The 23,749-nt window shown below is 27.9% G+C and overlaps 1 protein-coding gene and 1 pseudogene across 1 annotated transcript; one reads left to right on the plus strand and one right to left on the minus strand.

Annotated features, from left to right (window-relative positions):
• Window positions 1-2,385: 2,385 nt before the first annotated feature.
• On the minus strand, window positions 2,386-3,024 carry LOC129289923 (uncharacterized). Its single transcript, XM_054926670.1, has one exon. The coding sequence runs from the start codon at window positions 3,022-3,024 to the stop codon at window positions 2,386-2,388; it is 639 nt and encodes a 212-aa protein (XP_054782645.1).
• A 2,291-nt stretch (window positions 3,025-5,315) lies between these two features.
• The window catches only part of LOC129289924 (alpha-galactosidase-like), a 21,654-nt pseudogene continuing 3,220 nt past the window's right edge, over window positions 5,316-23,749 (plus strand).

The following is a 23,749-nucleotide window of genomic DNA, read 5'->3' on the forward strand; positions in this document are numbered from 1 at the left end:
AGCTAAACCCAGTATGCAAACACGTAAAAGATAGATGACACATGTAGTGAAGCTTCCCAAACTTCTCTCCAAGACTTGAACTAAGGTGTATGAAGATCAATAACATTTTCATCACCATAGTTCTTACCCAAGAATCATTTGATAGAAGAGGAACCATGGGTGACATTCAAACAACTACTACAAGCACAACCACGTAAGTTAATTGTCTCTTGATTTTGATGGTTATTGTTTAAATCTCTATTTAAGCTAGGGAAAATTAGTGAAAGTTAATCTCTTAATTTAATAATCGTCTAAAGTCAGACCATGTTCAAAAGTTAGGTAAATTTTCAGATTGAGTTAGGTCCTTATAAATTAACGAAGTTAGAATTAGATGAGCCCTGTTGTTTGTTGCCCAAACAGTAGTGGTTAATTAGCCTTCTAAAGTTGCTCATTACCCAAATAGCTATTGTGAGCAGGTTAGGTTAGGGAGATGAACAAGTTAGGTTAGAGAAATGAACAAGTACTATTGTGAGTACGTGAATGAACAAGTTTGGGTATGTAAATTATGAACAAGTCATTAAATCAAAGTAAAAAAATAGGAATTGTAAATAACCCCATTTGAGTTGTTCATTTCCCCAACAGTAATGATTAAGTAGCCTACTAGAGTTGTTCATGATGTAATTTTATGAATGATAATGAACTTAATTTTTTTGTAGCGTAAAGAATAGTGAGAAAGGTGATCAAAGAGGAGTAGGACCCATTTTATAACTAATTTTGTACATCCTTTTAGAGCAAAACTTTATTCTTAAAGCTTAATATGACCTGTTTTACTGGCTCAAATTTCATGGTCAGATTCAAAATATAATTTTCAAAAACTACCACACAAGAAGGCAACGTCAAATATGGATGAAGCTGTGTTTGGAACTCATAGATTAACTCAATGTTTAAATATCATGCATGGTTTTGGACACTCTCAGCCTTTTTTTGTTTTAAATGAAAATGGGATCAATATATTAAAAAAAAGTAAAGACAAATTACAGACAAAATAGGAGTGAAGTTTGGGCAGAAATGATCCTCAACATTCCTAAGCCTCTAATCCAAAATTGATTGAGCGCGTGAATAATTGCTTCGAGAGCAATAGCTTCACTAACATAATGTTTGATGATTTGAATTTAGATCAAATTCCTTATTTGAATATATAAAAATTTATGAATTTAGTTTTGAATCAAATTCAAATCCATCTCTTATTACATTTATTTTGTAATTTCAAATTTCCCTATATCATTTAAAATTCTAGCAGGCACTTGAAACTTCTTCTCTCATATACTCTTTATATTTTTACTATTGATACCTCTGTTTTATTATCTATCATCGGTTGAAAAATATAAGTAAACTCATTACTTTTAATTTTCATTTTTATTCTGAATCTCAACTCATTTCTTTTCTTCATTTGAATTTTTTAAAAAAAAAATCACCTAAAAGAAAAGATTTTGATTAAATAAATTTTAAATGTAAGATTTGAAATGCAAGATCTGGAATCTAAAATCAAATCCCAATCCATCCATCCAAACACTATCTAGGAGCATTGTTCTCTTTCTTACAGACACCCAGCTATTCCCAAGTTTGGTCGCTTCTTCCTATAATAGCAGCACTGATACATATTCCCTCCGGCCAAGCATTCTTTCATATATCCTGAGGAACAGCCTTGTACAAAGTAATTTCCGCATTGCTGTGTTGATTTGTTATTATAAGGATTAAAATATTAATTATTAAATATTTTTTAATTATATTTGTACAATATTATGTTTGTTAATATACTATGTTTATTTTTTTAATCTTTTTTGCCAAGATTTTTTAAAAAAAGTATTTAACATTGTATTTCTCATACATGCAACTGTAACGTATTGGCTTAGGGAGGTTTATTGTAAATTTTCAAAAGTTAAGGAAGCTATCTTAGTATCTGAACATAAAGTTCCAGAGATTATGTATAATTCAGCCAAATAATTATTTAAAAAAGTTATTTTTTTTTTTAGATTCAATATTTCTGGGGCTCATACATACTAACAGAATCTAATTAACTACCAAGGAGATCGGCTCATCTCTTAAGTTTCAATTAGAGTATAGTAAACAGAGAAATTTTTAGATACATCAAGTGGCCCACATCATTTATAATCTGTCTCATAAAAATATAACATTTAAATATCATTAAATATAAATTAATTTTTACATTAATGATAATAGACAAAAAAAATTTATAAAATTAAATATGCATTATATTATAAGAATAAAATCAATTAAACAAAAGAGGCGAAAACCCTAACAACTAAAGGTCAAAAATGAAAACCCTAACAAATCTCTAGCTCACGTTAGATCGATTACATATGGAAACTATTCTTGTAAATTGTTTTATCTGACTTTTTTGTTCCCTGATGAAGCTTCTCGAAGCACGACCTCAAGAACATGAGGAGGCAAAGAGTGAAGCCATTGGAAACCAGAGGCGCAAGACAGTGCAGCTTGAGCCAATGCATGAGCCGCAACATTGAAGTCACGATTCACCACTGTAACTCTCACCTCCCAGCTTCTCTCCAACAATTGCTGAATCTCACTCACCATCGTCCAATCTCTCTCTTGTGGCCTTTTCGAGCTTTCTTCCAGACTTCCCGGATGATTCATCGCCACGATCGCCGCCGTGGGGTCCGTCGTCTCGATGACGAGCTTTCTGACGCCGAAGTCCCATGAGGTCTTGAGCCCCAAGAGGCAGCCCCAGAGTTGAGCATCGCCGAGACCACGCGCGTGGTTGGTCGCGTGGCGGGTACAGTTATTGCATTCAAATGTGGAGCAAGTTTTCATCATGAAGCCTTGTAGGAAGGTTCCTTGGTGGTTTCTCAAGAGTCCTCCGCAAGCCACCACCTGAACGCCGCACGAGGTGGTGCAAGCTCCATCGACGTTCACTTTGCACCACCCTTCCTCCGGCGCCTTCCACGTCATCACCTCATTCTCTCCCCTCCTCTTCTTTCCGATCACCAGAGCACCACTCTTCTTCATGTCTTCAATTTTTTTTTCCTCCCTAAAGCAAGAGCTCTTCCCAGGCCACGAGAAAGGAAAGGAAAGGAAAGTATGAATTAGATCAGTTAAAAATAATCAGAATTTGAAAACAAAAATTAGATTTCTCCTTTCTTTGAGAAGCTACCTTAAATAGATTTTGAAAATAATATGAAAACGGAAGATACTGAAAACATTATAAAAATGAAGAGATAATTTAAGATATCATAAATTTTTAAAAATAGTTAAATAATAAATCTTGTTTGTGAAAAAAAAATCCACAAAAATACTATAAAATCTAAAAATAACTAGTAATCATTTTTATTATAAAAAATAACTAATAAGTTAGAAATTTTATAAAAAATATTTGTTTTATAAAATCTAAAAGTAACTAATAATTTTTTTTATTATTGTAATTAAATATAAAATAAAATATTTTTTATAAAATCTTTATAAAATAATTTTTTGATAAATTTCCAACCTATTTATAAGTTACTTATTTCTAGTCTCAAATAATAAACAGGACCATAAATGACTCATTTGGTTTTTGCCTGCTAATCATTGTTGTTGAATTTTTAAGTTGATTCTTTAAGTTAAAAAATCGTGCCAACTCATTTATATACTCAAATTAAATGCGAATTTGGTTTATAAAAGTGATATGATCTAATTTAAAAAAAAAATAAAACTCAAAAAGTAAAAAATAACATTCACTTTTTTTAAAAAAAGAACAGAGAGATGAAAACAAGAATTACCAAAAGTAAGTTGCCCAATTTTAAAATTTCTATGTTGATTATGATAATCTATCAATATATAATTTCAATGATTTATATTTAAAGCATATTTAAATCAAATTATGGTTATATTTATATTTTAACAATTTAATCATTTACTTTTAATGATTATTTATTAATAAATATAGATTCTTACAAATTTATGATTCCAATTTGAATTTACATTCTCACAGTGAGTTTACTTGCACTATCGAATTTGACGACCTTGCTGCCAATGCCGTTTTGTTTCTACTTTCTACCACACTTGCTAAACTCGTCCAATATGTGAACCTAGGTTTGAACCATGCAAGTTTTATTTTATCTTTTAAATTTACTTTTCAAGTGTTATGATTAAATATCTTAACGTTAACTTTGATCTTCTTGGATAATTTTGAAGTTTTCTTGAGTGCGTGTCATTCTTGAGTACGTGTTGGGTTAAATCGGATGGTCACAATGAAGGCACTTACGATTATTTATTTACTTTGTTTCAAAATCTGAATTTTAATGGTTTTTATTTAAGTCTTTTTAAGGGCTCTGTGACCTGACTTAACGACTTTTAGGGATATATAAAAATTTGTATACACATTCTAAAAATGCCCAAAAAAATTTTAAATTCTGGAAATTGATTAAAACTAATTTTAAATATCTTATTATCTTTTTTTATTTTACTTGATTTATATTTAAATTTCAAATATTAATTTAATTTCTTTTTGAAAAGATATTGGATATGCTAAATGTCAAAGATTTGGATTCTTGAAGCTAGATACGCTTTGCTCATTGATATAGATTTTTTCCCTATGTTCAGGAAACATAATAGTACATTCTGAATATTCACTTAAAATCAATTTTTGGAAAGAAATGTGTGAAAAAAAAATCGGGTGAATAAATCTCTTTTATTGTAATAATATAATGTTTTATTTTCAAAATCCACTACATCTTTCTTTTAATAGCAAGTTAATTTTTTTTTTTGGCGTGATAATAGCAAGTTAATTGACGACGCATGAATTTTAACTTTGAATTTTAAATATTCTCGACTAAGTTAGATAAACATTTTTTTGGAAGGTACCTTTTAGTGAAGGGAGATAAATACAAAAAATAATAGATAATGAAATGCAATATTTAGGAGGACAATAAAAAAAAGTTGAAAAGTAATTAAGATAACTCAATCTTTAAAAATAAAAAATGGAAAATAAATAAATGATTGAAAAATTATTGAAAAGCTTTAATTTTTATCGAATCAAATGTTAATCTTTATTTAGATTATGTTTTCACAATATCATAAGAAAAAAAAAGCATAAATTAAATCATATCCTCCCTGCAAAGAATCTAAAAATCTCCTCCTTAAATATTTAATTTATTTTATTTTAAAATAAACTTGAATGATTCTACTCGGTATTTATGTATGGATATTTAAGTAAAAATAAATTAATTATCTAATATATATATATATATATATATAAGTACATATCATCAAGCATAGGTACGTAGAAATTAAAGGGGAAGAAAAGAAACAAGAAGATGAAAATGAGGACGATTGCTGTGTTGATGTTGATTTTGTGTGGGGTTATTAGTGAAAGTGATGCTTCATTAAGATTGAGAAGCCATTGTTACTATGAAAAGAAGAACCAACAGAGAAAGCGTCTTATTCACAATGGCCTTGGCTTGACGCCTCCTATGGGGTACGCTCTGCCTTCGTTATTTTTTTTCATTCACATCTTGAAATTAAATAAGGGATTGTTTAGTTTTAGTTCTTTTTTTTAAAAAAAATTGTGATACATATTTTAAAATTATTTTTTAAAACAAAATAAAATGAAAATTTGTTTAGTTTTTTAATTAAAAAAATTTTTATAATTAAAAAATAGGTTGATAGTGATAACTGTAGGGGTGATAGTTTATAATAGAAATTGGTTAAGTTAACTATATTTTTTCAATAATAAAATGTATATTTTAAAGACAAGAAAAACAAAATGAAAACAATTTTAAGATATTTCCATTTTCTAAAAAACAAAAAAAAGAATAGTTTTGAAAATAATTAAATCCAAAACATTGAACCAAACATGTTTTTTAATTTTTTTTAAATTTTTTTAAAAAAACAATTTTTAAAAACTGAAACCAATTAACCCTAAAGCTATAGTTTTGTATAATATGTGGAATCTAAGGCCTTGTTTGTAAATTATTTTGTAATACAGTTTTTAGTTTCGTTTTTCAAAACAAAAAAAAAAGATGTCTGGTTATGTTAATTCAGAAATAATTTTAAAATTAAAAAAAGGCTATAATAATGGCTGCAGGCAATTTATGATGATGGTTTATGATATAAATTGGTCAAACTAACTATACTTAAATGTATGTTTTGAAAACAAAAAAAAATGAAAACAAGTTTAAAATATTTCCAAAATAACAAATAAAACAATTTAATGTAAAACATTTATCTAAATGAGTTTTTAAATTTTATTTTCAGATTATTTTTTCTAATGTTATTCTTTTCCTTTAATATAATGGCATTAGCTTAAACTTCTATGGACTCCTATATATGTACGTACCAATAAATCGTCCGTAGTATATATATTGGGAACCAATCACAATTTGTCATGCTTTTTTGATTTTGTTTTCATTTTTTTATTTTTAGAAATTATTTTTGAAAATCTTTTAGAGTTAAACAAGATTTAGACTTAATAACTGAATAAACCATAAACCATAATATCGTTAAGAACTGAATCAATATAAAGTAGTATTTAATTAATACAAATGTGATCATTTGGTAAATAATAAACACTTTTGCATTACCTTTCGGTAAATTAAAGAATCTGAATTTGCAATGTTTTATATACTACAAAACCAAATGTTTTACAATAAGCTAATATTTTTATTTTTACTTCAATCAATTGGAGTAAATTAATTGATTCGTCCAGCTTAAAATGGATTATTGATTAAAGTTTTTCTTTTTATTTAACATTAAATTTTTTAAAAAAATTGTTCTCTAAACATACATATAGCTAGGGTCATATATAAATACTAGAAGAAATATACTAGTTTCTCTTCAATTTTATAAAATTTTACTGAATGTATAATTTAAAACATACTTGTCTGTATATTCATACCCAAAAAAATAAAAGATATCTGTATATAACATATTTTGAAATTTATATTATATCTTCTCTCTTTCTTTCTTTTTTGGTTGCCATATTCTGCTTTTATCTTAATTAGTTTCTCAATTTTAAAATTCATTGTAAAGAGGGTCAATAATATATATATATATATATATATTGACTGCTCTTTACTATTTTTTTTATTTTTTAAAGGTGGAATAGTTGGAACCATTATTGGTGTAACATCAACGAGACAATCATACGAAATGCAGGTAATTCAGTATTTGAAACTTACTAAATTAATGTTTTCTAAGTAATATGTTCAAGTTAGTAATCTCTTATAGCATTTAAAATGTAAAATATTCCGTATTTTTTATCACAAAAAATATTGTGTATTTGATAGCATGACAAAAATTAAATTTTAGGTCTCTATCTCAGTCACAAAACGACAGTAAAGTAAAAGGCTTGTTTGCTTGTGTTTCAATTTTTTTTTAAATATTGTTTTGTACTATAGCTTTTAAAATTATTTTTAAAATAAAAATAGATTTGATTATTTTAGGGAGAATTACAGTTAGGTGGGAATTAATTACTGTAAGGTCCATTAACAATTGAATTAAACTGCATTGACAACTAATTGTGTTATCAATACAGTTTAATTTAGTTATTAATAAACCTTATAGTAATTAATTTTTTTATGTGGGACTTCAATATAATTGTCCCATTATTTCAATCTATAAACAGTTTGAGTTTAAAAAAAATCAACCAATAGTAGTGGCGGGAGCTGATGACAATGATTGATCATATAGTTCCTAATAATTAAATGTGATATATGCTTTGAAAATTAAAGGAAGAATGGTGTGAGATGTTTTTAATTTTAAAAATAAAAAAATGATAATAGTTTGAAAAACATTTAAAACCGAAACATTATCCCTAGGAGGTTTTTTTAAAATAATTTTTAAAAATATTTTTTGAAAATAAAATCAAACCCACCCTTGATTTGGATCCCCTTGATATCTCTTCAAAAAATTTAAATTTAATTTTATACTCCCTCTGTTCAAAAATGTAAGGTATTTTTTGAGGAGTTAAATATTCAAAATGTAAGACTTTTTAGTCTCTCAAGATGTAGTTATTGCCTTTTTTTAAAGTATTTCAATTGATGATAACTTTATATTTATTATAGGATGTTTAATAGACATAAGTATGAAAAGATAGGGTTACTTTAAAAGTAGATAACTAATTTATTAGGAGGTGAAATTCAGTTAAAAATATCTTATATTTTTGAACTAAGGAAATATTTAAAAACATTTACATCGAAAACACTATCCAAATGAGTTTTTTTAATCTTTAAAAATATTTTTTTGAAAATAAAATCAAACCCACCTTGATATCGCTTCAATAATTTTCAAACTTAATTTTATGTTTAAAAGCATTTAAATCCAAAACACTATCCAAATGAGTTTTTTTTTTACCTTTAAAAATATTTATTGAAAATAAAATCAAACCCACCCTTGATTTCTCTTCAATAATTTTTAAACTTAATTTTATTTAAAAACATTTAAATCCAAAACACTGTCCAAATGAGTCTTTTTCAATCATTAAAAATATTTTTGAAAATAAAATCAAATCTACCATTGATATATCTTCAATTATTTTTAAATTTAATTTTGCATTTAAAAAATTTATCCTATCCATCCATTATTATTTGGGAGAATGACATTTAAAGTCCTCTCAAGAGAATTTATCGTAATAAAGGCATATCAATTTTGTATTGAATATATTGTCATAAAAACATATATATATTGTTATTAAAAGTTAAACCTCAACTAATATTTTTATTAGAATTTCCTTAAAAATTTAATAAGTTAAGATTTAGTTTTTCACAATAATATATACATGTTTTTACCGGACAATATCCAGTATAGAATTAATGAAACCTTATTATGATAAATTCTCTTAAGAGGGCTTCATTCTCCTTTATCATTTAGTATTGGACCGAGCTGACATTTGGATTTAAGGATATGGAAAATTTGTACTTCAAACAAAATATAAATGACTCATTTGATTTTTTTTTTTTTTGTTTTTTTTGTTTTTTTACCTCTGCCGTGAAAGCCGATGCGCTGATTTCTACTGGACTTGCTAAACTTGGATATCAATATGTGAACATAGGTTTGTGTCCCCACGTTTTATTTTTATTCTATTTTATTTTGTTTCAATATTATATAGATATATATATATATATATAATTGAATTTAATAAATTCCATTTAATGAGAGATGATATTCATTTTTTTAGAAGCATATTAACAACTTTGAAAAGAAACACCAGCAACATTGATCTTTTTCAATTTTTTAGTTTTTGAAGTTTAGTTAATGTGATTAATTATAAAAATTCTCTTTTTATAAATTTTTTTTTTCAGTGCACTCTTTTTATGGAATTAATGTTTCTTCTTACTAGCAAAACTATACTAATCCCTCCCTTTATAATTATTTATGAAACTGACCCAAAACTATCATGAATTGTTTTGTTTAGACGATTGTTGGGGCGAACCGTACCGCACCTACGAGGTACTTACTATGATATGATTGTTAATTAAGTTTAATTATTCATCTTACTCGATCCTTCTGAATTTTGTTTTTGCCAATTAACTGCTGAATCTTCTAATTAAACATGAATCATTATGAAATTAGGGTAATTTGCAAGCCCACAAGACAAAATTTCCTTCTGGAATAAAAGCACTTGCAGACTATGTTCACAGCAAGGGACTCAAGCTTGGCATATATTCATCTGCAGGGTATTATATATTATTTTTTATTTGGTATAAGTGTATTAGATATTATTATTATTATTATTACTATTATTATACATTGTGCTTCTTGTGACAAACTTCACTTCTTTTTTTTTAATCTTACAGTTATTTTACTTGTGGGAATATTATGCCTGGTTCACTTGGTCATGAGGAACAAGATGCAATCACATTTGCTTCATGGGTATGATTAATACTCAATTTTATTGCAACATGTCTATTTGTAGAGTTGATAATTTGGGTGGGGTGAGCTTAATTTGTGCTAGTTAGCTTAAATAAACTTGAATATATAAAAAAGTTCTTATAACCAAGTGTAACTCTAACACTTTTAAGTTTTGGACTAATTTGGATTGACTTAAATATTTGAATTGTTAATTTTTTAATTTTTTTAAAAAATTTAATTTTTATCTTGAAATTAATTTCTTTTATTGAATCAAAAAAATATCAAATAAACCTTTCGGGATACTTAAAATGTAAAATAATGATTGTTTTTAAGAAAAATTGGGTTTTAAAGTTAAAAATCAAGATTAAAATAAATTTTAAATATTATTTAAAGATATTTTATAGATTAAAAATAAACTGAAACTTAAAGAATATTTCTATTTTTAATTTTTTAAGAAACTATATATAATAATGCATTGAAATATACAGTTTCTTAATATAAAATAAACTAAGATAAAAAATTGATTAATATTTAATATATATTTTTAAAATAAATTGTCATTTGGGTATTTTCCCAAGCCCAAAGGTGATTGTATTTGGCCTAAACTCAAATAAACGCAAACATTAAAAATATTTTTTTTTTAAGTTTAGTTTTAAATTTTTTAGGTTTATTTAGTTTGATTTATTGGACTTGACCTCAGTTACTAGCCCTTTAAAATATACCATATTATTTAGAATGTATAAATATATAATATGATTATATATGTGATTATATAGTCATATTATAATAATATGACTATATATATGATTATATATATAGTAGACTTCCGTTACAATATTATCGTTTTCAATTATATGTCAATTTTACAAGAAGAACGCTTTATATATATATATATATATAACTTTGCAGGGAGTAGATTATCTGAAGTATGACAACTGTAATCATGATGGATCGAAGCCAACAGTCAGGTTGAGAAATAACTAGAAAACATCAATAGCTGTAAATTTGTATTTGAGTTTAATTTAATTCAAATGTAAGTTATTTTTATATTAGTAATTACGTTATTCAAATAAAATATTTAAAAGGATATACTTTTAATTTTGATATTATATATCAACACATTATTATCTTTGTTTATATGTCTCCCTTGTAGGTTTCCAATAATGTCCAAAGCTTTAATGAAGTCAGGTCGTCCAATCTTCTTTTCGTTATGTGAATGGTAAATATCTTCTTCCTTCCTTTGCAATTATTTAATTTATTTATTCAATAAAAAAACAAACATGCAGTATATTTTTTAGGCTAAAGTGTATTATTTCCTCCATCCTAAATTATAAGATATTTTTAGATATAATCTCACATGCCAATAAAATTTATTAAATACACTTTATAACTTTATTTTTTCAAGACAGAAATATAAATTTAAAAAATACCCTTTATTTAATACTCTATTAATGAAAGAATATTGAAGGGAAAGAATATATAGAAAGAGTAATATTGGAAAACTATCATTAATGAACCTTATTTTTATCAAAATGTCTTATATTTTGAGATGTTGAATCTTTTTCCAAAAATGTTTTATAATTTAAAATGGATGGAGTATTATTTTGGCCTTCTAACTTTAAATAGATTTAGTTTGATTCCTAAATTTTATAAAATATCTTTTTAGTTCTCCAACTTTAATATAATTAGTTTCAAATGATTTTTTTTATGTTAATCATTGTTTAATATTTGAGAATGCCTTATTAACATTTAAAAGTTCAATGTATGAAATTTTTTTGTTGATAAAATTAACTATGTTATAATTAGATGATTGAAAATACATTTTATAAAATTAAGGTACACTTTAGCCTTTTTTTTATCATAATTATTATATAAATTTAAAATATCATAGTCAACAAGTTTTCATAATAATAATAATACAATAAGCTAGATAATTAAATTTTAATTCATTATTGTCAATATAAAATTTAGAATTTTATATCTTAAAAATATAACCATAAAAATGCATCACACTTTTTCATTTGTTGAAAATTTAGGAATATATAGAACGCTCAATTATGACATTTATGCAAAAATGTTGTACCTAGCACACAAATGTTTCATATTTCTTTGGGTTGAGAAATAGTTCTAATTGTATTTTAGATGTTAAAGGTTAAGTTATCTTCTCTATTTCAGAGTATTTTTTTATTAGTAATTGCTGATTAATAGTTATTATTAAATAGGGGTGACATGGACCCAGCTCTATGGGCTCCAAAAATAGGAAACAGTTGGAGAACGAGCAATGATATCACTGACAACTGGGACAGGTGTACATTATATATATATATATATATATATCATCAAATTTATTTTATTTATATAAATATATAAAATAAAAAAAGATAAAAATATTTATTTTATTTCTTGTGTGACAGAATGATTACAAGGGCAGATTACAACGAAGTATATGCAGAATATGCAGGGCCTGGTGGATGGAATGGTTTGCTTCTTCTATATGTCTCATGAAATTCTTGGATGAGCTTGATATTTTTTTTAATTAAATTTTCATATTAACTGTTAATGTTGGATGATTGAAAGTTAAAAAAATAAATTAATTAAAATTTAGACCATCCAGTCATATGGAAAGTGTTTATATTCGCTAATACCTCTTAAATTAATTCAAGTCAAATCAAAAATTGGTTAAAGTGGTGTGCTATTTGCCTTTTTCTAGAGTATTGTCAAAACATTGATTCAATAGTTAATGGTTAAAATCATAATTGAATCATAACTGAATCAATTATAAATAAATTATTTTATTAAATCGGTTAAAACACTGATTTAATGATTTATTAATTTTAACTGGACAGGATGATATACTATGGCTTTGTCTAATCAAAGTATGCAATATATATTAATTAAATCAATTCAATTAGAATTAGTTGAGGTTCAATATTATTTTTAGATATTGATTATATATATTTCTTTGAACTTATTTATAAATAACTTCTAATATGTTTTATTAAAACCAAAAAAAATTTTAAAACTCATTAACTTTGTATAAAAATTTAAGAATTTTTTAACTTTAACCCTCTTTTAATAACATTTTTTTTTTCCTCTCTAGAATTTAATGGAGGGCAAATGGAGACAAAAGGAATCTTCTTTTTTTTACTTTATAAATAATATTAGAGAGAGTATATAGGATTGTTAATTTGGATAGAATCACATACAAATCAAATTTGTTGATATTAAAATAATTTCTAGTTATAATTTGTATTTAGTGATTGGCCTATTTTGCAGACCCGGACATGCTTGAAGTAGGAAACGGAGGAATGACAACTGATGAATACATTATTCACTTCAGTTTGTGGGCACTCATGAAGGTATATGTATATATATATATATTTGGTAGAATATGAAAATTTCAAAATTAGTCATTTTGTAAAAAAAGAAAGTATATATTATTATTCTTTAGAAAAAAAATTATATTAGCCATCATAGTGATTTAATATATTAATTTTATGCTTACAAATTAAAGGGATAATTATGCAGGCTCCTCTTATTTTGGGAAACGATCTGGGCAATATGGATGACACCACAAAACAAATCATAGGCAACGCTGAGGTTATTGCAATTAATCAAGGTATGTTTTTGTAAGTTTCTTTTTCGAGCTAAAACTGCTTGTGTTTAAATCAGTTCAAATTTTATATTAGAAAAAATTAATTATTTCATCATTATAGTTTGACAGAGTTACTAACTCAGAATCTACAACTTAATCTTTCTTTTAAAAATCTCAAACTCAGTGCCTAAGTCATCCAACGTAGATCTAAGTTTGAGCCACATCATCGCTGGGTTATATAACTGACGTGAAAAGTTAACTTTTCACATTATTTTTTTTAAAAAAAACTAATGTTGTGTGTCTTTTTTTAAAAAATATTTTTTATTTTTTATTACAACACAGAAAAACATTCCTTGTATTTGAAATAACAAATAACTCACGAAAATATATAAAAATATTTACATTTGTTCTTAAATTTATAAAGATTAAAAAAAATTTAGCAAATTTTTTTTAAAATAGAATATCCTAAAATTTCAACAGTTCAAAATAGTAGACTATCACCAAGCTTTAGCACTTAGCCAGTAACAAACATTCTTGTTGTTGAATAGGAAGCCCATTTTGAATTACAAATAGGATATAATATATATATATATATATATATTCATCAATGTTTCCCTCACTATCAATTGTTAAAATAACATAAATTTAATATTGAGGCAACACTACCGCCAATTTTAGCCTCAAGGGACGACATTATAAGCCATCTTTTATTTCATGGCGAATGAAAACAAATTTAACCCTATAAAAACTCCAGGACCCAAAAACAAATATAAATGAAAAAAAAAAATACTGATCTTATCAATTATAAAATGATTCACACTTGTTTCATAGCCTCTCTCTCTATATATATAGAGAGAGACACACATCTCTCTCTCTCTTTATATATATATATAGAGGAGAGAGAGAGACATATGTAGGCCAATTTTAACAATCCTAACATATGCCACCATTTCAGATACCACCAACATTTAAAGATAACTAACATTAAACACTATTTTATTTATTTCTTACACTGCCCTCAAGTTGGAGGGTCAAATATATCAATGGTCCCAACTTGCTTAGAAACTTTTTTGTACCTCTTTTTCCATAGTCTTAGTCAATATACTTAGCTTGTTGATTCTTTGACCTGCTTACATGCTACACCAAAGATGGATCTACGTTAAGCATTGGGGGCAACTGCCCCCACTACAAACCGTGAACTTCTCTTAGTTTGATAAAGGAAAATTTTCTCTTGCCCCCTTATAAAAATTGACATTTGCCCCTCCTTAAAATTGCTCTTGCTTTACTTTAGTTTGTTAAAATTTCAATCTTCACTACTTCAATTTATATTATAAAATAGTTTATATTTGATAGAATTTAGATAATTTTAAAATTAATTAAAGACTCATTTAAATGATGGCAATTATTATTGATACCATCACTAATATTCAATACCAAAAAATCTTGCAACAAATACGTAATTTTATAACTAAAATTTTTATTAAAATATATTTATATGTTTATCATTAAATTTATACTTTTTAAATATATAGCCATTTTGTGAAGAAATAAAGTCATATTTCCTATAATTTATTTTTAAATTTTATACTATTATATGTTTTGCAAAGTAAAATTCAATCCTATAACTTAAATGGGGCCTACAGCTCATGTGAGGCTCTAGGCGATGGCCTTTCATGGCTCAAAGATGGCCACGGCCCTTGCTTTGATACCTGTCAATTTTGGGGTTCAAAAACAAATATGACTTGAAATAATATTGATATTATATTAAGAATTAAAGATGATTTACACACCTGTTTACATAGTATGACCTCATATATAAAACACACAATATTCCTTTGGTCCTATTTTTAGAGAAGAGAGACAGAAAAGATTTAATTTTTTATATTCTCCGGTACTTGTTAATTTTTAGGACTTCTCTTTACATTTTTGCTCTTAATGAGATTTAAGAATACTGGTATAAAAGGACACCGTAATGAAATTTAAGAATATTTATTAGGAACAAAGGTAAAAATTTGTTAAATTTTAAGATAAATTTAATAAGGTTTAAAAATTTTTTTTGGTTTTAGTAAAAACTGTTAGAAGTGATTTATAAATAGGATTAAAGGCGTATACCTATTTAACAATAATGCCACCCTTTCAAACACACCCACATATCCCATCTAACTACAGCCATTATAGCATTGTTGTTATTTCGTTCTTACACCCCTAAAAAATGAACGATCATATTTGTGGCTCATGGATATTATTTTGGCCTTTGTCGCTTCCCTGGTGTCCAAGGTAGAAAACGTTAGGAGCGAGGGTGCTCTTCAGGTGTGCTTTAATTAATTACCCTTTTCTTTCCTTTTTTTTAACATAACTGTGTGGTACAAGCATTTATTTTATTCATCAGCTCCTCTCCTAAGAAACAATTGATTTTGTGGATTAATTTTTTTTTAAACTTGAATTGAATGGAGTTTGAGAAAGATTCCTTCCATCGGGCATCTTCTAAAGTAAATTTTGATCCAAAATATATTACACTTTGTAATAATTAAACTTTTTTTCAATTTTACCTTTTCTTGATTAGTGTAAAGGTATTTAATCTAGTTGTATCAATACTTAAAATTAAGGATAAAAATAAAAGTACATCTTATTTTTTTATGATATAAAAAAACTAACTTTTTTAGACATGTGAAAATAATGATTTAAAAAACTGGACCTAATCGGATATCGGACCATTGACCAAAGCTGTTTGACATCTCGATTTAGATCAAAAAATCATTTCATAATTAAGCTAGATTGGAATGGAATTGAGCCAAAAGCTAAAGCAGTTTTTAGAAAACCAAACGGTTTTAAACATAATATTAAAAAAAGTTTAAAAAGCTAAAAAAATTAAAAATTAGATAATACTAAAAGTCACCTTTATTTTTGAATAATTTACATATAGAATATGATTTGAGATCATTTTTTTAATAAAATCTTGATAATTGTAGATACAAATACATATATTTTTGAATCACCTCACATTTTTTGTGTGTACAAATACAGATAAGGAATCAAAAGATCCATTTATATATTGACAAGTATATAAAATTAATTTATTAATATTTATATAAATTACAGCTATGTTATATTATGTTATTAACATATTATAACTAGATAGATTTTTTCATTTATTTTATATATATATATATTTAATATTATTTTATTTAATATTATATTATCAATTTAATTATTCCATCCAATTTAATTGAATTATGTAAATTATATTTGCACCCTACAGGTATGGGCAGGCCATTGTCTGGGAATAGAGTAGTCGCGTCATGCTAATAAACCGCACAAATTATTGGAACGCTGCTATAACCACTGCTCACTGGGATGACATTGGACTTCCTCCAAATACCACACGTTCAACCAGGGATGTTTGGCAGGTAAAAATAACTCCGCCGTCATTATATAAAAATATTTTAATCACATATAAATTAATAAAATTTAATTATCTAGTTAAAACATAGCAACACTTTATTTTTGTTTTTAATTATTATAAATAAAAATTAATTTCTCTTTTTTAAAGTGAATTGATGTGAGTACTTAATCTTTTTTTTTCTTTTAATTTTAATAAGGGTATCATGGTCCATTCATTAAAAAAATATACTAAACAACCTACTTATATTTAAAATAAAAAATATTTTAAAAATTTTATATATAAGGATAGAGGGAGTACATACATGGTTGTGTGCGTGTTTGTTTTCCTCTCTTCATTTTTCTTCTTTGTCCTAACATTGTAGGTCTTTTGATTCAAATTAATCTGGTTGGTAACCCACCTCTTTCTTATTTTACCACAGGATTACAATTTTATCTATAATAATATTTCTAAACTTTGAATTCAACTTTTCCCTGCGTTTTTATTTATTATCCTCAAATTAAATATGAAAAATCAGGACTCATTTTTTAATATTTCTATATATGTTTTTCAATAAAAATATTAGCTTTGTAATTTTTTTAAATTACATTATATATTTGTCATATATTATTTAAAATCATATATTTCTTATATTTTAAAAAAATTTTTAAGTACAAAATATAGATAACATACATTTATTGTATGTAAAGAAAACAATACATTTAATATAATGTATTATTTACTCGATTTTTATTTTCCTCAATGGCAATAGAGAAAAATTTATATATCTTTACTTCGTTTCTCTTGGATAAAAATCCTGCACCTGCAAGATTATTAATTGTTAAATCAGATATTTAAATTGTAACTAAAGAATTTAATAATAAAAATATATATACTCTGCTTGAGTAAAAAATGGGTAGGACATTTTTGTTTATTTGTAGTGCTGGGTTCAATATGGGGATACTTGGCAAAAAGTTAATGACACTAATTTCTTCTTTTTCATAAAGGCCTACCCTGATTAATTGTATTGTAAGTTATATTATATATAAATAAAATTAAAGATAAATAGATTGATTTAATAGGAAGGGTACGTAATCTTAGAAATAGCTATAATTATTTATTATGTTTAATAATACAAACTACATGTTTAACTATTATTCTTAATCATTACTCCTCCGCAGCCCAAAAAAATAAGTACTTTTTCTTAGTTAATATTGGTTTAAAATATAAACAATTAGTAAATTTTTTTTGAAAATTCTCCCCTTGTATTTATTAAGCTAGATCATAATGTAAACTTATCTCTCACTTATTTTGGCCTAAAGTGGATTGGTAATAGAGATAAAGATAAAAAGAGAACATAATATATATGTTTATCAAAAAATTTTTATTAGTATGTAAAATTTTCTAAAAAAGCTCTTATATTTGGACGAGCGAGAGAATATGAATAGTTAACAGCATTCTATATTTTCTTTCAACCAGAGGAGTAAAATGTTGGTATATGTAAATTGGATATATGCAGTTTAGTAATTTTTTTTTGTGGTTAATTAATTTTTGAAGCACAAGACATTGGAGCAGAATTTTGTTGGCTACGTTATCAACACAGGTGGGAACTCATCAATGCAGGATGTTTGTATTGACTCCTATTACTTGATCCCTATTTACGACCTTGGGGCCTTCAATTTTTAGTATATGGTTATTAAGGGAGCCCAACTTATTATTGTTATTTTTTTTTTTGAGGAATTGGCTTTCCTTCTTCCATTGCAGAGGAAAGTAGAGGAGGGATCTTTGTAGACTTGGACTGTTAAATTAGGTTTGATAATTTTTAAACATATATTTAATTTGAACAATTTAATTTTGTAATGAAGGAGTAGTGGAGAGAAATCAACCTCTCTTGAGAACTGATTGTTTAATTTATTTCAAATTTTTGATATGCAAATGAGAAATGGTCTAAAGCTTTTAAATAATTAAGACACATCTAATGTCCTAAAATTTGATTTTGAATCAATGTGCCCCCTTATTCTTTAATCGCTTTTTGTTGAATAAAAAAATGTTGACCGTTAAGTGCTATTGTGGACCTATTGCTTGACTTTTTTTTGTCAACGTGTCATGACACTTGGATATCTAAGATTGTGCTTGGTATTCAATCATTTCTTAGTATTCAGAACCATGGAGCAACATTCCAAAAATCATAATCACTAAATAACAATAAATTAACAAGACAACGAGAACCATCAACCAAGAGGAAGAAGAAACAATTGTATCGTTAATGTAGCATTCAAATCCGAGACTTGAAGACAATTTCAAGAAGTTTCTTCAAGCTCTTACTTTTTTTTTTCAGTAGCATTGTACATTCCAATCAAAGAATATGAACTATATCCTCTTAACAATTTTTCAAAGGCAAAATCACCTTTCGTTAGAAAATTAGTAAATTAGTGAACCCCACAGCGATTTCACATCAATTGATAACAGACATGACTAGTAATCCAATGGAAAGACAATTTTGCTCTTGAAACATTGTTTAGCCCAACTTTTTAGTGCAGAATGCCTAACTCTCTTCCAAAAATAAAAAGGGGAAATAATATTCTTCAAATCCTTTTGCCTTTTTTTTTATTGGTTACCTTAGAATGTATACTTGTATGTTTGTTCCCTTGATACAAGTACGGTCTTCAATTATAGTGTCAACCCTTTTTACCACAATAGGCCTCGTTGCTAGCATGTTCCTTTTATACCGCGATAAAGTTATTTGTAAGTGGCATTATGCATAGAATACATCCCATGTAGTTCCGAAAAAAGAAAAAAGAAAAAATAAAAAAAAAGAAAAAGGACTTAATAGTCAATCTGACTTTTGCTGATTTATTACTCCATGGTCCGCGGGCTATTCAAATCAAATCTAAATGATTCTAACATGACATTTAAAAAAAAAAAGAACACAATGTGAATACTAAACTTGAAAATAAGTAAAACTGATTTGACAAATCTAAGAAACGTACCCCGTAGAGAAGCAGAGATGAATAGTAGAGAAGTCAATCTACTAAATTGTCAAATGTCATATTATTCATCATTCAAAATATTACACTTCAACATTATTTGATGAACGAATAATAGAATAGAACATATAAATCACATGATAAATAAAATGCTACAAAAATTTGTAAGACCAAGTCTTCCTTCTTTTCCCTCCCTGCAAAAATAAAGCTGTAGGTGCCCATCTGTACAGAAAAAACAGGAAAAAGAGAGAAGAAAACCAATTCTCTTCTCCTATGGCTTCTGGAACTTCCAAAAGTTCTCTATCTTCTATTTTCATGAAATTAAATAATCTCTAGCAGATCCTTAAAATCCAGGTAAAACTGTAAGATCCGCTATTCCTTTAGGAAGTTCAGCAATTGCTTAAGCATAGCTAGCCTGTTCCTTCTGATTTTATCATCATCCTGCATGATGGCGTAGAAATTAGGGCACATCTTTCATGTATTTCCTGGAATATTTTACCATATCATCCAACCAAAAAAAATATCAAAGGCTGCAATAGATTTCAGAATAACGAATGCTTAAAGTGGCTCGATTTTATTTGAATCTAGTGAAAGAATACGAGTATTGAGATTATTACAAGTTTATCACTCCAGTTTTATATGATCAACAAAGAAAATGAACCAAATTAAGATACGTGATTAAAAAAAAAAAAAGGGTCAAGGAACAGACAAAAGAGACAGAGAATCAAATAAAGGACATCACTATTTATATAAAAATAAAAACAGGTGAACACCGTTATTTTACTGTTTCTTTACATTTATTGATGTGACTGTATTTTATTTTTTGAACTCTACAAATTATTAAAAAAAAAATGAATCACAGTGTAATGCACAGGTTGAGACTACTTATATTGTAAGAGACTGAATGCTGAGTTTTGATGGCCTTCAACTTGGTAGGAATGTGTTATTTCTTGAGTAGTCTTTTGTTCAGTCCCTTTCTCTTATTCCATTAGAAAGACTATTAAAATAATTGTCATACTTCGAGAACCAGAATTACTATAAGACAATACTTCAACTGAACTGGGTATTATAAATGTCATGTCTAGGAACAAAGCTAACATACCACCATCACAAAGACATGGTTGAAGAAATTCTCAAGTGGCTGTATCAATTCAGATGAAACTTCAAAAAATTATCAATCTCCAGACCTGTACAGCGAAGGATACTCCCATATAAGGGTCGATAGCAATTATATATATATATATATATATAAATATAGCCATTCCCATTTCTACTGAAAAAAAAAATCTAATTATATGAAAACAATAGCAGCAGTAAGAGAAACAAGAGTAGTCTGGTAAACACATGGAAATGATGATTGAAATTAGAGTAGCTATTGCATTTATTGTATGATATTAGGACTGACTAGATTATGATTAGGGAGATCGATATGTATCTTTTATAATTATTACTCATTAATCCTTTGCCTTAAAATTACAATTATAAATAAGACAGACGGTAACACAAAATGGTAGCTTGGTATGTTTCTCTATCTCATATGGTACCAGAGCCATTGGTTCTTATTTTTTAGGGTTATGTCTCATTCCAACCCATCCTGTTTTGTTCAAACCCTAAAACACCTAACACAATTACTCTTCTCCTCAGCCTACTCAGGCCACTCTTCTCTGCCTGGAGCTTCATTGACGACACAAGTCAGCGCCCACCACAAATGGAAGCTGTCACCTGTCCACCTTCTGTCCAGTTTGCTTTGCTGGCATGTAAGGGTGCGTCTGTTGTTGTTTCCTGCATTGATTTCCTCATCATGCTCGTTGTGATCTCTTCCTCTAATCTTGAGATTGTTCGTCTTTTTCCACTCTCTGCATTTCTCATATTGCTCTCCTTCCTTTTACGCCAGTTTATGCCATGGCTGTCTCATATGCCATTGATTTCCTCATCATGCCGTTGTGATCTCTTCCTCTAATCTTGAGATGTGCTCGTCTTTTTCCACTCTCTTGCATTTCTCATATTTGCTCTCCTTCCTTTTACGCCAAGTTTTGCTTTGCTGGCATGTAAGGGTGCGTCTGTTGTTGTTTCCTGCCATTGATTTCCTCATCATGCTCGTTGTGATCTCTTCCTCTAATCTTGAGATGTGCTCTCTTTTTCCACTCTCTTGCATTTCTCATATTTGCTCTCCTTCCTTTTTCCGCAAGTTTCTGCCATGGCTGTCTCATATTCAATGAAGTCTGGTGCCCTTCTATTTTCAGCGGTACTCTAGCATTACCTATGGAAAATTGCAGGGGCCCTTAATTTCCAAGTCATTAACTTTGTCGTCTTTGGTATAAGGACAAGGGCGTCTGGATCACTTGACTAAGCAAGGTATTGATATTCCTGAGACTCAGAGACCTACCTGGGCAAGGATTGACACTCAGTTGTGCTTGCTTTTCACGGAATTCCCTTGATCCCAAACTGCTTCCTCTTTATCAGTCCTTAGACTTGCTCTGATGTCTGGGGTAAGGCTGCTATATTATATAGTAATGATATTCGAGTTAAGTTATTATGATGTGATTATTACTCTTGTTAGTCTAAAACAGGAAGATGTGGTTGATGCTACATATGTTAGCCACAGAGTCATTTGCCAAAATTTTGACATATTAGCCTTCCACATCTGAAGTCTGAGAAAAAGGGGGAGAAAGCTTTTCATGGTCCTAGCCCTGTATAATCTTTGGCTTGCTTTTCGTCATCTTCAAGGTCAAATTCTTGGTGGCTTATCTGTCCTTGCACTCGATGATGTTCTCTCTTGTCTATAATGGGCCTCCTTTAAGAATGTGACTTCTACCGATGTTGTTTCAGATGCTTCAGTTCGGGTTTGACAGAGTTCTAATTGTGGTGGGGGGAGGGCATAATGGCCCTTGGAAATGTCCTTAATGTACTTATTGTAACAAACAAAATTGGTCATCCTCAGGATCGTTGCTATAGCCTCCATGGGAGACCTCATAATGCAAATGTTGCCCAAACATCTAACTCCCAGTCACATGCATCCCTATGCTCGCTAAAGGGTAGCCACTTCAATGATTACTCTTGACGGGTGTTGATTACAAAGAGTACCTCCATTTCCACGCAACAAACAGTCATCACATGTTGCCTAGACTGGTAAATTATGTTGCGTGCTCGCTCATTCCTCTCTGAACCATGGGGTTATTGACTCAGGTGCTTCTGCTCATATGTCTGGCAATAAGAACCTTTTGTCCAATTTCATTGATTCCTTTTCCCTTCTAGCAATTACCACTACTAATAGTTCTCACACTACACTAAAGGTATTGGCTAGGCTTCCATTTATCCTTCTATTAATTCACAACATGTTCTTGTTCTTGTTTGTCCTTGCGATCTTGTTTTTGTTAGTCACTTACTCATGCACACCTTTGTTTAATTATCTTAAGTGATGTGTCTGTTATTTTACAGGATCAGAGTATAGGTCAGACGATTGGTGTCAGGCATGGGTCACGGGATTGTATTACTTTCCATCTACAATATCACTAGCTACCTAGATTTGCCATCCTGTCAAATCTGGTTAGCAGCACCTTAGCCAGCCCAAATATATACAATAATACAATATCTACTCCAATTTCTAATATTAGTCAGCCCTAATATCATACCATAAATACAATATCTACTCTAATGTCTAACAGATATTATCAATCGTCAATAGATCCTGGATTAATTCTTTTTCTTAACTGACAAAAAAGTGCTCCATAAACCCCTTTCTTCTTCTGTTTCGAAGCACCTCATTGACCTAATCAGATAGTTTTTGGGCAGTGAGATATACCAATATTATTGGAAGACATGCAATTGAAAAATTAGGTATTCCTTCATCATGTAGCATCACTAGTATGATAAACAATTATGAACTAATAATGAGTACAAACTTACCAATGGCGAACCCTAATTCATCCAATAAACTACATAATG

The sequence above is a fragment of the Prosopis cineraria genome, unplaced genomic scaffold, assembly GCF_029017545.1.
Source record: "Prosopis cineraria cultivar Desert tree isolate PC_DT_omini unplaced genomic scaffold, ASM2901754v1 PC13, whole genome shotgun sequence".
NCBI lineage: Eukaryota > Viridiplantae > Streptophyta > Magnoliopsida > Fabales > Fabaceae > Prosopis > Prosopis cineraria.

Bases quoted from the DNA above. Each gene is read 5' to 3' on its own strand.
- LOC129289923 (XM_054926670.1), bottom strand. From the start codon at position 3,024: ATGAAGAAGAGTGGTGCTCTGGTGATCGGAAAGAAGAGGAGGGGAGAG.